The sequence below is a fragment of the Barbatula barbatula genome (genome assembly GCF_947034865.1).
Source record: "Barbatula barbatula genome assembly, chromosome: 17".
Lineage (NCBI taxonomy): Eukaryota > Metazoa > Chordata > Actinopteri > Cypriniformes > Nemacheilidae > Barbatula > Barbatula barbatula.
In genome coordinates, this window is record NC_136780.1 from 14,761,517 (window position 1) to 14,776,837 (window position 15,321).

Genomic DNA, 15,321 nt, shown 5'->3' on the forward strand with positions numbered 1-15,321 from the left:
TTTGAAGTATTGAAATCGATGTACCATCAGCTACTAAAACAATGATCAATATACAGGTGCATCTCATTACGGGTGTGTGTGTTTTGTGAGTTTTCCATGGGATGTTTCAGTAAGCCTCTTTCCCACGGCACCTGCTTTAGGTTTCAATTTTTAAGGATTTTCCGTGTTTATAAAGATATTCAGACAGATATCTTCTAGCCTCGGTCCACCTCGGTGAAGGGTCTCTGTTGTTTTAGATGCAGTCTTTTGATGACAGATGTGGTGCGAAAGCTGTTTTTGAAATTCACACTGGCCCCGGCTGTTTTCTACCCCTAGAAATGCATTTTGCGCTGTAAACTTGACATATTTTCAATACCTTTTTTAAGTCCCAATGATGATTTGGAGCATGTTACTGAGATGTGTGTTTCTCATCTGGTGACTTCAGTTTCAGTGTGTACCATGTCATCTTGAATAAGAGATGTGTGAGTCTATCTGCTGTTTTACACCCGTGACTGCCACTTCACTGATATGTACTTCTAATAGGAGATAACAGACTCAGTCAGGTGACCTTTAGTCATAGTACGGCACGGTTTCATTTAGCGGTAAAGTAATCGGCTACATTAAAGGACCATTGTGTCATTTTTAGCGGCATCTAGTGGTGAAGTTGCGAATGGCAACCGACGGCTCACGCCAACGTTCTCCTTTGAAACACTACGGACGATGAGATTGCACTAAGATGTCATAAAGTTTTCGCTTCTTTGCCGAATGAGACATTACGTGTTTACGAAACGTGTTTACGAAACTCTGTTCGTCAACAAAACTTGTAGAGTCAGGATTCAGGAGATTGCTTTAGTCAAAACAAGAGAGGATTTACAAAATATTGATAACTGATAAAATTGTAGTCAATGTGTATTTCTGTGCATTCTTATTATGAAAAACTCCTATCTGATGAGGTGTATTTTGTTTAAAAGTTTTTTTCCTTTCAAATAAGTTGTTTCTACAAGTTGTATTTTCTTGCTCCTCATATTTTGATGGTTTATTGAACCCGAGGGTACCTTAAAATAAAAGATCTCATTTTGTGAAACAGGTTGGTGGTCATATCACCGGTAATTTATTGTACGTTGAATTTTTCCTTCAGTAATCTCAGTTCCCCCCACATTTGGCTTGATCCTTATAGCAGCGTGATCTTTATTTGGATTGCGCAGTGGGCACCGTGTGTGTGTGCGTAAGAGGAAATCACGCTGAACTGATAAGCTTGTACTGAGGGAGGGGTTGAGTTATTACTGAGGAATGCAGCGTTACGATGGCGAAATCATCAGACCTGCGGATTTACAGAGATTCGAAAATGACAGAGGAAAGAAAATCTGTGAGGATTGGAAAACAGATGTTCTGCCAGTCAAACAGAGTACTGTAAATGTGACGGGATATGCACAAATCTGTGCATGTGCCGAATGGTGCTTTGGGTGATATTATATTATATGAGTTCTTGATCCTTAATAACAGTTATGACAGAAGAGCAAGTAAGAGCTTAATGAAAAAGCAAAGATTTGGAAGAAGTGTGAGAGTACATGAGCAGTGGCATCTTGGAAAACATCCAAGGTTCTCTCAAAATGCAACGTAGCAATAGGAAATAATGTATCTAAAATTTAGGTTTAACTGAAGTGAAGTTTGCTTTTAAAAAATCCTGTATCATGCAAGATTGTGTCATTGAAATATTGCAGTTAAGCAGCTTAGTGCTTTTTTGGGGTCAGTGTAAACACAAGCATACAGTATAAGCAGAAATATCTAAAAGAAAACAACCAGACACACCGGAGACTCTGCAACACAGCAGCTAAACTATTGACCAGCCGATGGAATGATGATAACAGTGTTTGCTCATTGTCCTGGTTTATCTTTTACTGCACTCAAAATACTTGTTCGAACTTCACTGTACCTGTTTTTTTTTCTTTGCTTCACAAACAGCTGTCTTCAAATCATTAAAAACGTTTGTTTCTGAGATCTAAATAAACTGGTGTTATTCTCCACTGAATACACCTGCATGTATTAGCTCACAACAGAACAAATTTGATGGGTTAGTTTGGTTAACAATAACAGGTGACCGTGTCCTACTGCCATTTCCATCACACCAGACATTTTAAAGGACAATTGGATTTATTGTTTGGTTGTGATGTCGAATGAGACGTGACAGCAGAACGACAGAATGAAGATGAATTAGTTCAGCTACACATTGTACCAAAGCAAGTCCTCGTATCTTTTTTTCAAGGACGTGTGATAAATGTTAAATCGTCATCGTTCGTAATTAAATAAATACCCATTAAGCGTTTGGTTTACTTACATTTATGATGATGATAAAACATTTATATTGTTTTTAATGGTTTCGAGTTTTCAATACCATGATGCCGCTGTCTCAAGTTTGAAAAGCAAGACGTCAAGACTTAAACTGGGTTCACACCAAACGAGAATTATGCATTTTGCGTGAGTAAATCACATACAAAGTCAATACACAGATAAACGATAAACTTTTCCCGCGAGTAATAAAGAGTGTGGAACGTGATTGTTCGTGTTTGGTGTTCAAAACGCCTTGAGAAACAAACAATTCTAAAAGAAGCAAAGGTGTTTGCATTCATACACTCGCATTCATAATGCTCCGTAAAGAAAAGAATGCGAAAGAATGCATTTTTCATATCAAAACATGAATAACGTTAGTGGAATGAGGGTTCACAGACAGGTTTTCTACATCCGAGTAACGGTTAGAGTTCCTGCATCCCAACGTGTTAATGTCGGCTTGGTTTGCGTGAGAGTGTTTATTTACTCAGATGAAGGTTGCAGGTTTTTATAAATGAGAGCTGGGCTCAATGGCACTATTAGTAAATGTGTCAAGGACAAGGGTTTTTCTCTGCCGGGCCGTTTGAGGTAAGTCTGAATGTGGCATTTCTGTGAATTCAGAAAGTCACACACACACCGGCATGCTTAATACTACTACGCTAATGTAATCATGTAAGGTTTTCATCCTGAAACTTCTTTAAATAGTTCAAACACTCCTCTAAGTTATTCTTAATGTATTCTTTGTGTTTACGGGTAGTACGCTCTTTTTCAAATGTGTGATCAGTTGTGATCCCTTTACCATAATTTATTAAACACTGAAATGTTCCCCTTTCATTTTGTTGTAATCCCGTGTGTGTATCCCGATGAAGCTCCGTTGAGCTCTAATGCAGTGTGTTGATTTGTACAGTGTTCTGTATCTCGGTTGCCATAATCATCTGCTTTTCTATTGTTTGCGTAAACAAACATTCCTATGTAGCAACTCGTGAACTATTATGCGTTACACATATTTTATCCTGATTTGATTGTAATCCAGCAGGGTTTGTTTACACTCTCGCGCACACACACTTCATGATATATTCATTATGTTAATACGCTAATGAAGTAAAAGCACTTCAAACGGATTGTTGATGAATATTCAGAATTGTCTTCTGCTTTTCCCGCTGGCTCTTATAGAATGCACTTGTGTTGGTAAGTTCGAGCCACATGGCGCCTGACACGCTGACATTATGTGTTTAGACAAGCCGAGAAGGAGCCCGTATGTATGTTATGAATTTCAAAGGATGCCCGTCGCGCACACACTGAACAGAGCTGGTTAACTCTGAGTTCTGCAGAGAAGTAAAGAGCAGACGATATCTTAAAGAAAAGTGAGATGTGGTGACGGATCAAATGAAAACTGCGGTACAAGTTTGTAATCATAATTGGAGACCTATACAGATGCTGTGAATAGACTCTAAAATCTCTGTAAATGTTTTCTTTTCCTAAAGTCTTTCCTTCTCCCTCGAATGTGTTTCTGTCATTTTCAACGGTGTGCTTTCTGTCTTGCATGGTGGGGCCCTACAGGAAGTGGGTGGGTGTGTGTGTGTTAGTTTTGAGAGGGATGGAGGAGTGGAGGGGAAACAGAGGATGCTGAATAAAATAATAAACAGCTGCCACCGAAGGGTAAGAGAGCGAGAGAGTGTGTGTGGAAGAGAGAGCGGGAAAAGTCCGGTCCGAGAGCCAGCAGTCAGAGAAGAGGTGGAAAGAGACTTGCAACAGAAGTGTCAAGTTTTATGGAAACTTTCTGAAACCTTCTGGAATCCATAAAGACCTCAAGCTGTCAGTGTTTGTGGCCGAAATGCGGGAGATTTAAGCTGTGAGCCCTGGAGGAAAGCCTTATCTTCAACCTGTATTCTGAGGGATGTACGGACAGTGCTGGTGGAACCTGTGAAGATCTATATTAGGTTCTGGGTGCAGAAGATAAAAGTTGGAGCTGTAATTTAGAAAAAGATGACTTTATATTTCACAGCTGAAACAAACCACCTGGTTCTGCTCTGAACTCTTCTTGGTTTGGAGATGTTGACCTCTAAATCGGAATTTGACTCGGATTGTGTGTTCTCCGCATTAAAAAGTGAAACAACTCCGGTGCTCCTTTTGCCCTGCCCGCCAGCGCGACCCAGACAAAGACTCTTTGACACAGATAATTGAGTACGGACGCTTGCTCGAGGGTCACAGGAGCCTGGAGGAAAAATGGGACACATTCTGTGTGTGTGTGTTTGTGAGAGAGAAATGCATGTGTTCTTTGTGAGACAGATTGGACCAGCTAGGAAGATGGCAGATGAAACCCTAAAATCCGAACAATAGATATATACCGTGAACCACAACTTCAATCTACCTCCAGCGCCCGGGCCTTCACCTAACACTGCAGGACACATCCTTCTTAGACATGAGGTCTGAACGAGGAGGCTTGACCCTCCACCCTGAGCTGTTGAACACCAGAGCATGCAGCTACTATGCATACATCTACAAATCAGCAGTGCACACGCGCTGAGAAACCGCTATGTGCTTCCTGTGGCGTCTGTTCATCCACAGACGTTCATCCATATAATCAGGTGTATGATGTGCGTGCGGCTCTTCTGTTCTCCACTTTATCTCCGTCTTTGGCATTTTGGATTGGGAATGTAGAGCGGTAGTGATAGACGGAAAACATGATGGTTGGCCTGAACTTCAGCCTGCAGGATTTGCTGAACAAGTTCGAGAAGGTATTGTTGGATGCAGATATAAAGTTTCACACCATTTGGCTTACAACGTTATTGGGAACTGCAATATAATATCCATATATTATTTTGCAGTTCCTGATAAAGTTGAAGTGAGATTGCTAGAGTCCTCAAAAAAGTTTGATCCTTTTCTGATAAAAGCTATGTGAACTATTCAAATAAACCATCTATTGAAATCTAGTTTCGCACGAAAAGCACCAAGAATTCATGTAATCACAGGAAAACTAATTTACAATTAGATTCAAAATTCTGGCAAGTTAGAAATAAATTTGCCTCTTTAATTTCCTTAATTGTCTGTTTGCATGTTTGGCAAAAAGTTTGCCTGCTGCTTTGTTCTGGTGTGTATGTGTGCTGGTGTGTTTGCGTGCTGCTGTGTATGTGTTCTGGTGGGCATGTGTGCTGGTGTGCATGTGTTCTGGTGTGTTTGCGTGTTGGTGTGTTTGTGTGCTGCTGTGCATGCGTTCTGGTGTGCATGCGTTCTGGTGTGCATGCGTGCTGGTGTGTTTGCGTGCTGCTGTGTATGCGTGCTGGTGTGTTTGCGTGCTGCTGTGTATGTGTTCTGGTGGGCATGTGTGCTGGTGTGCATGTGTGCTGGTGTGCATGTGTTCTGGTGTGTTTGCGTGCTGGTGTGTTTGCGTGCTGGTGTGTTTGCGTGCTGCTGTGCATGCGTTCTGGTGTGCATGCGTTCTGGTGTGCATGCGTGCTGGTGTGCATGCGTGCTGGTGTGCTGGTGTGCTGGTGTGCATGTGTGCATGTGTGTATTTGTGCATGTGTGCTGGTGTGCATGTGTGCATGTGTGTATTTGTGCATGTGTGTATTTGTGCATGTGTGCTGGTGTGCATGTGTGTATTTGTGCATGTGTGCTGGTGTGCATGTGTGTATTTGTGCATGTGTGCTGGTGTGCATGTGTGCTGGTGTGCATGTGTTCTGGTGTGCATGTGTGCTGGTGTGCATGTGTGTATTTGTGCATGTGTGCTGGTGTGCATGTGTGCATGTGTGTATTTGTGCATGTGTGCTGGTGTGCATGTGTGCATGTGTGTATTTGTGCATGTGTGCTGGTGTGCATGTGTGCTGGTGTGCATGTGTTCTGGTGTGCATGTGTGCTGGTGTGCATGTGTGTATTTGTGCATGTGTGCTGGTGTGCATGTGTGTATTTGTGCATGTGTGCTGGTGTGCATGTGTGTATTTGTGCATGTGTGCTGGTGTGCATGTGTGCATGTGTGTATTTGTGCATGTGTGCTGGTGTGCATGTGTTCTGGTGTGCTGGTGTGCATGTGTGTATTTGTGCATGTGTTCTGGTGTGCTTGTGTGCTGGTGTGCATGTGTGTTAATGGTCGATCTGAGTGCTTCTATCAAAAAACAGTAAAAGGTCAAAGCATGATAATGCCACTTTATTTTTCTTTCAGGCCTCTCTTGGGCTTGTGAGTTAGTCGGGTTAAATTAGAGCTTGCTGAGCGACAGCTCTTGGGAGTCTTTATGATCGGGAAGCAATTATTTAACTTTATTAACAAGAAAAGCTTTTTATTGCCTCATTTTATAGGTCAGACTGCCAGAAGACAAAATGCATGTGTCCACGTGCGTGTGCTTGTGTGTGTGGTAGTTGTATTGATCACAGTTCAATCATTTATTATAAATAGATTTCAAATAAACAGCAGATATAAGACCACTACACACCTTTAACCAAACACAAAAGACAGTACACACACACGCGTCTGGCAGCACAATTTAGAACTTTTGGTGCTTGTGTGTGTGTGTGTGTGTGTGTGTGTGTGTGTGTGTGTGTTTGTGAATCAGACTGCTTACAAACACAAACAAGCACAGTCTCCGTACCCTCAGCTTATGTCCATGGACCACCCACAGTCCTTTCACTGACCGTCCAATGAATTTAGCAGAAAAGTTCCAATTGGATTGGCAGACTTTAAGAAACTCCTGAAAACGATTATTTTTATCAGCCTTGTCTGGAAAGACTTCGTGCCACTTTACATGTCAGATAGACGCTCTCTTCCTGTGGGCAGCTCTTTACCAGAAGAAGTGGACCAGACATCATGCTGATGTGTTGATAAGACGTTCTTAAGTCTCCGTCATTTTATTCTCTCATGAACATTTGCAAGAAAAAATTTCATGTCACAATCTAAAAAGTGCAGAGACAGCCTCTTTTCTTAAGTGTGACATTGTTCTGAACGACTAGTCGCCGCCTATACTCTCCTACGGCATTAATGAATACATTTCGATTTACTTTTTGTATTATCTTCATTTATCTATCGTCACAGATGCCTGATGTGGCTCGTGAATATGAATCATCTTGTGACTTTCACTTGACAGTATTATGCTGAAAGCTGAACGTGAGCTCCAAAGAGATCATGCTTACGACTATACATTGTAAAATACACAGATCGTCTTCCAAACATTTCTATATGCAAGACGAATTAAGTGTTTGTGAAAGTGTTGCTGTGGTTATAATGGTGTCTATGTATCTCGCCGTTTTTCCTATGAATTAGTCACAGATGGTGACAGAAAAACAGCGCGTGAGAGAGAGTTAAGTAGCAGAGAGCACTTTACGAATTAACTGGAAAAGACCCAAAAGTCTTCTGCTGTCTCCGCTCAACATCCCTCCATATGTCTCCCCATCGCCACAAGAAATAGATGCTCTGTTGTAAAACCTGGCTTGCTGTTTAGTGTCCACACTGGTAGCTTCATTATAAAATACATTTATCATGAACTTCTACTTGAACCGTTTCTTTATTCTTTCCCATTGTTGCAGTGCATTCTGGCATTGAATTCTCTAAAAGAGCAATCTCAAATTTTGCTTAAAAGAAGGTATCTTCTTAAATATGTAAATATTTACAACAGCCTTCGTGTCGACAGCGAACCCCTGATGCCTTAAAATGCTGCCTACGTAGACGGCTCACTCATTTTTCACAGAGCCGCGAAGTGAACCCTCAGTAGACTCTCACACACAGAGATAAGAAAGGAAAGACATTGAATGCGTAATTGTGGACTAGATTGACTTCTGTTCCCTCTGCACAAAGACGTCTTAAAGTGGTTTAATGTCTTAAGTGAATTATTGGCAGTTAAATCTTCATGCGAGTGTGTGTGGAGAGCTTCGATGTCAAACTGATGGCTGTAATTGTCTTTCTCTCAGTAGAATAAAAGTGGAAAGTTTCTCTTTGTTGATTTATTTATTTTTCCCTTTAACACATCCACGTAATGAAGGTGATCATGACACAATTTAAGCAGATCTATTGTTCTCTCTGTTGTGTGTAGGACATCCAGGCGGAGATTGAAGCTCATAATGACGTGTTCAAGAGTGTGGAGGGGAATAAGTTAAAGATGGTGAAGGCTCTAGGAAGCTCAGAGGAAGCAGTTTTCCTCCAGCAGAGACTGGACGACATGAACCAGCGCTGGAACGACCTCAAAGCCAAATCAACCAACATACGGTCAGTTCTCTCGCACACACACACACATATGCGCACGCAACTGGGTCATTTCCTCAATCAGACCGTCAAACACACCTGTTTGTATTATAATGATTTTATTTAAAGCTAAACATGGTTTGACCAAATTGCCAATAAGGACCTCCAAAAGCCCTCTTGGATTATTATGTTTTCAAAAATGTGTATTTAAACACACACTTACAGCAGTTTTACTCATGATTTGACCATGTCATTCATTGGTAGTTATTGTTATGGAAATATTTTTAATTGGTTTAATTGGTTATTGAAATACTTTCTCAAATATTAACATAATAGTTTGCCTCTCTGTCGCTATCTCTCTTTGAAACATAAAATTGCAGGTTACTTTACGATACTTATCTTTTAATGGGTGGACTGCAAATTATAAATCAGTATTATACGTTTTATGTTGTGAATTTGGGTACGATAAGGATTCTTATTTTTGATGTACCTACTCAGTGCCGCTGCTAGCCATTTTTGTGCCCTAGGCATAACTCCATTATGATGCCCCCTTCGCCGCCGCCACCACCCCGCGCGCGTAGCTGCGCGGATAGTTCGGCCGTATTTCCATATCCTAATGAAATAGTATTAAATTTAAAAACAAGAAAATTGCCATTATGCTACTTTTGGTGCCCCCACGGCACTTGGTGCCCGACGCACAGCGCGTGATTTGCGTGGTGGCGCTGTACCTACTCGATACCAAATTTTTCCCCAAAAGTTTGATTTGAGTCGGTTAGTTTTTTCGATTATTGACCGGTGACCGATAAGAGGAGCGCGTTTGGGGAAAATCGGTTCGGTGTGTTTGATTCTTTGGTTTGGTTATTAATCCTTATTAATCACATCCAGAACAAAAGTTTGTGTTTACATAATACGTGTCTGTGCGCTGTGCATATATATTTTGCATTTATAAACATACATGTATATATATACTAAAAAACATTTTTTATATAAATGTAAACATGCACTTATTTCCTTAATATATATACTTTTATGCGAACGTGTTTATAAATACAAAATAAATATGCACAGTGCTCAGACATACTGTATATTATGAAAACAAACTTTTATTCTGGATGGGATTAATTGCGATTGGTTGAACAACCCTTGTGAAGTGGTTTGTGTGTATCATTCAAATAAATGTATGAAAAAAAAGAAAATGCAAATGTATGGCTATGGAGAGATCGACTGTGTTGCACTGAATGAAGTGAGTGTGAGGGACACAATACTGTTATTTTATGAAATCTCATTAGGCACTTATTACTGAACACATGTAATTACGAAGCTTGCTGACACCGCCATTAACACACACACACACACACACACATACTATCAGTGGAGTTATAATGACACACACTGTTTGTGCTCGGACATGACCTGAGGTCGGCTTTGTTTACCTAGAACTAGGAACCACACGGATTATCTTTGGTACCTCTCAGAACACCCTAGAAACTGCATTGCAATGCCCTAGCAACCACATACATACTAGAATTGTTGCAGCAGAAACCTTTGCAGTAATTGTGTGTCGAGTGAAAAACATTGTGGGACTGGTTTTGGAAATCTGCACATAGTTTTAATATCATACCGTAGGTGTGACTATATGCAAGAACACCTCGCAAACTAGTTTTCAGTATTAGTCATGATTGGTGTGAAGGAGGTGTTGTTATCAGTTTCTATATGCATAAGTGGGTCTTAAAATTATCAACTTTTCTGCAGTATTTGAGCTATTTATGTCCCAATTTGTATGTTATATTATGTAAACACGTATACAGAAGTATGTCATGTGTGTTCAGGGCTCATCTGGAAGCCAGTGCGGAGCGCTGGAACAGACTTCTGTCAGTGCTGGAAGATCTGAGCCGCTGGATCAGTGTGAAAGATGAAGAACTGAACAAACAGATGCCCATCGGAGGAGACGTGCCCACACTCCTGCAACAGCACACCCACTGCACGGTTGGTACAAGCACACGCTGTGCCCATCATCACCCGCGTACTCCTGCATTTCATTTATTCCCTAATTCCTTAAAGTCTCCTGAGGTTTTTTATTTCAAGTTAATACAGGTCGGTCCATGTTCTGTACTTCGTTCACAGTAAGATGTGAGCATGCCTACAAAATACAAAGCAATATAACTGCAGGGAATTATGGGAAGGTGGCGGAAAGGTTGAAACTGTTATGCCTGTGATGCTTTGGTCATTCTCTCTCTCTCTCTCTCTCTCTCTCTCTCTCTGTGACAGTTTGACTAATCATCCTCTGGAGCAAAGAGAAAGATTCCCTCTGTTTTGACTTTCTGCCTCTTTCTCCACTTTATCTCTTTTCTCTGCTCTGTAATAGCCTGTCTTTGAGTCAGCCTCCATGTTAGAAGCTTTAGTCGTGTGGGTACAAAACGCCGGGCCTTTGAAACACGTCACGGCCGATTTGTGTGCCGTGCAAACCAGGCGACCAGGATCCAGCGTCCCAGAAGGTTGGATAGAAGTGAAATGAATAATTTGTGTGAAGTCTTTAAGACAGTTCAACACAGCGTCTGTCTGAAAAGTCCACCGGTAAAAACACAGAGCCAGTTAGAGAGACTCAAAGAGAATGACCTTTATTCCTTGATGGATGCCACGTAATAGAGCCGTTCAATTAGACGGGTGCCTTTGCCATTTTGAGAAAACTGCAATTTCTGTCACTTCACATACACCTGTCATTAATTTAAAGCAACATTTTGTAGTTTTTTTACCCTAAAATACTGTCTCAAAGATTATTTTGGTGGGAAACTCTTGATTTAACGGATGAATTGTACTGCTGCTGGTACCTGAGCAGCCTCATAGCGGCTACAAGCACTCCCTGTAAGGTTTGTTTTCGGGTCGGGACACACAGCTCCGCTCATCCCCTGCCTGCGGAAGAGTGTCGTGGGGTTTCAAGCTATGTTTCTGCATTCACCGGTTCCATCAGCTGCGCAGCCCACAGTAATCTTATAAAACGACAGTATTTACGACATTGATAACAGACAACTGCGCTGATCAACCACATGGGGGAGCCGTGAGCGAATGTTCTATAGTGCTGCTTTAAATGACTCCAGTGGGTTGATCTTTTTTTATATTCATATTAATTATGTCTTCTGAAGCGAAACTATATGTTTGTGAGAGAAACCGTACGTTTTTAGCTTGTTAAGCGAAATCTAATTCAAAGCAATAACCTCTATTATATCAATCTTGACCTATTTGAGTCATGAAAAATAATTTGCGGATATTTGCATACATATTCAATTTGCAATTATTAATATCACTGCAACTGATGAACATTTATTCCCTATTAAAAAACATTAGATGATGGAAGCGTGTGATGGCTTGTCACATAAACTTTGAGCAACTCCAAAACTTCATGGCTTTAAGTGCTCCCAACAAAATGCTATCAAAGACAAATTGCCGACTCGTACAGTATATGTTTATTGTAATCATAATAGTGTATGAGGCATTATGATCATTATGTAGAATGACCCAGAAATTAATATTTATAAGCAACTTAAGTATTTTGTTTCTGTGTGAGAGACACCCTTAAATCTGTCGTCTAAACTGGTGAATAATACATTTTAGGCTATACGTTACTTACTGTGCATCACCAGAACGTGATTTAATAAAGCGTGTCTCTTTGTCCGTCTGGTTTTCTTTTAGCATACTCATTTATGTGATGCATGGGTCTTCAACCGGGGGTCCGCGGAGTTAGGCTACACTTAATAAAACGGCCTGCTTTTACAACAGAATGCATAACATCTGCACCGATTTCTTTTACATCCAGAGACGACCTCTACCTCCACTAGAATAGTCGTTGTGCCATTACCCGGGGTCAGTCATCTCATTGAAGTCTTAACAAAAACTAAGGTTCAGGACAAGTAAATGTTTAACTGTCCATCTCGCAGTAAAATGAAAATGTATGATGCTGCAAATCCCTTTAAATAATCAAACAATCAATATAAATAATACACAGAAAAGTGTCTATGTGCAACAATAACATGCATAATAGTGCTAATGTAATGTCTTATCGTTATAGTGCTGTGACAATAATATTCTATGTAAATAGCTCTGTTTACACATTTAGTATAATGGTGTGCAAACGTTGAAGACCCCTGAAGTAATGTACACCGAATTCATTTCAGTATGAAGGAAAGATATAGGTATAGCTCTTTTATGGAATTATCTCACCCCCCGTGTCTCCGTAATAGTGTTTATCAATCATACATCTCATTATCCAATAGGAAAGTTGCCTTTAGTGCTGCCATAATTAAAACTATCAATCACTGTTTAGAAAGAGTGTGAGAGAACGTGTGTGTGCTGCTCTTATGGGTTTCATGAAGAATGGTGGAAAGTTAAAGTGTGGCTTTCGACTCGACGATTCTTATTATTCGTATTATCACAAGAATAGATTTAATGTAACAGTTTGTTGTGAGGAAGGCGGGACGAGAGCCGTGAGGTGGGGCCGGTGGCGTGAGTTATAGATGGAATCAGCTGCGCACACCGGTCCCGCATAACACTTAGCACTGCATGTTGTCACATGACCTTTGACTCCTTTTAAATTCCATTTCATTTGATTCATGGGACCTCAAGTGAAGTTAACATCATCTGCTGGTGTCACATGATGACCACAATTTCACTCCTAAAATGTAAAAACAAGTCCGCCCCATTCTGTAAATGCCTCACCAATCTATTTGTGGAGTCGGTGTTATTATTTTATTATCTTCAAATGGTTAAAACGATCGGCTCCGACCGCTGTAAGTCTCTGATCTGTTCAATGGTAGCGAGGTCTGTTTGAATTATTCATATCGCTTGGGTCTCAAATCCTCGGACCGTTAAATAAGAGACAGATTAAAGTCGCCAGAGGGGCTCTGACTTTTCTCTGCCCCCCGACTGAAAGAATGACCCTCAGTATGACTAATAAGAATTCACTGACGATTCGCCCTCAAGTTCTCTTTTTATGCCGGCAATAAAGAAGTGAATGACGCTAAAGTGTTCTCGGACCCCGATGAGTTTTTATGTGTGTGAAATGCTGACAGCGCTGCTTGTCAGACCCTCTTCATTTCTCTTTGTTAGTTTTAATTAAGACACTAGTTTTATTGGGATCTGTTTGCTGCTCAGGTATCGGTTTTAATTCACGCAGTTTGGACACGGTTTGGTGTTTGAGTATATTTAAGAGCCAAAACATACTAGTTACACAGTTAAGTTTATTAAAAAGAAGATATTTTAAAGAACATTGGTAACCCAACCACATTGACCGTACAGGTTTTAAAAAATATAAATGAACTATCCCTTTAACACATTTTATGTAAAATTGTTTTTCTAAGGCAGGTGCACTTGCACCAAAGACTTCCATTGCAATTGAATTGGTGAAACACAATTTATTTGTCAAAACCATCAAGGAAAGTTGTTTTTGAATGTCAGGGACATGGACAGAAGAATGTGATGCGCGTGTTGTTGTTATAGTGATAGATGGGAGTTTTGTTCTTCTGGCATCTCCTAGACTAGGACCTGAGGTTTATCCAGTCAAGGTCAAGATAACACAACAAGTGATTGGCAAAACAATATCATTCTCTTCCCTCCTTCCCTTTGTCTCTCCCACCCCTCTCGCTCTTACTTTTCACATCATTCCCTTCACAGACAAGCTTTCAGGGGGTCCTATGACCGGAACTGTTAGAGGTCTTGTGTTCAAGTCTTTTAGAGGTTTGCAGAATGTGCTGTGGAGCATTATGTGTCATTCTGGGTATGAATGTGTTTGCTTTTGGTGTGTCCATCAAGTGTTTTCAAGCGCACTGGAAGTGGGTTGTTGATGATAGACTGCTCACTTGATGACAAGTGATCTTTAAAGACGGGAAGAGTCATCATCCTTGTGAAAAAGAGACTGTAAGGAAGAAATAGAAGAGGGATGTGTTTTTTGTCAGTGTTCACAGAAACAGGTCTTAGAGAGTTCGTAAATCTCTTTTTTCCATTTGTGTCAAATTAGACTTTTTACTGAGCTTGTCTTAGCTGTTTGACAGGGATGTGCAAACTAGATATTTTTTGAACATCTTGGTTGTCCACGTGTGACCCTACATTTTTCTTTTATGCCTAAATATATTAAGTAAAGATCATGTTCCGTTAAGATATTTTGTAAATCTCCTACCGTAAATGTATCAAAACTTTGGATGCAGCAAAATCGCAAACAAAAATGGCAGGAAACACGCCTACAAACAGTGCTCGCTGTTTCACGCTCTTTGTGAATTACCCACTCAAGTTTGGTATCCATGTAAAGATTAGAATTTCAGTTGTCGGGTTCAACTACTCACTACAACATCATTACAGCGGTAAACCAATAGAGAGCGTAAAAAACAAACCTGTTTCTTCTAAGCAACAGCCTGCTACAGTGCCTTTGATGGACACCAAAGATAAGATTTTTTGCACCCTCAGTTTCACGAGTTTAAATAGCTTTATATCGGCCAAATATTTTCCTATCCTATCAAATCATACATCAATGGAAATGTATAAATTGATTGTTCTTACTGCCGCGATCTGGAAAATTCTGACAGAGGCAAGGAATGAAGGCATAAAACGAAAAAGTAGATAATGATCTATAACTACATACAGTTATGATAACAATTACTTAATCATAAATATCAATATTTTATATTTAATATGCATGAAAGACCCATTGACGTTATTTGATGGCATTGATTGTTCTTAAATAATTTAAGTGTCATGATTTCAATGTAATAGACTAAAATTTTACTCCGAAAAAACTGACTTAAATGAGAAAATCGAATATATTTTGTATAGGCTACATATTTAAAGCCCAGGCACAGACCAGTCAA

General features: G+C 40.3%; 1 protein-coding gene across 5 annotated transcripts in view; it reads left to right on the top strand.

Annotated features, from left to right (window-relative positions):
* Nucleotides 1-15,321, top strand: part of LOC306906988 (utrophin-like) — a gene marked incomplete at its 3' end in the record, with an annotated part of 107,437 nt that overhangs the window by 37,962 nt on the left and 54,154 nt on the right. For all 5 annotated transcript variants that reach the window (XM_079478780.1, XM_079478782.1, XM_079478781.1 and 2 more), the window contains exons 30-31: nt 8,322-8,494; nt 10,300-10,456. In XM_079478780.1, the coding sequence (XP_079334906.1) occupies nt 8,322-8,494; nt 10,300-10,456 (330 nt within the window). The remainder of the gene's footprint in view (nt 1-8,321; nt 8,495-10,299; nt 10,457-15,321) is intronic.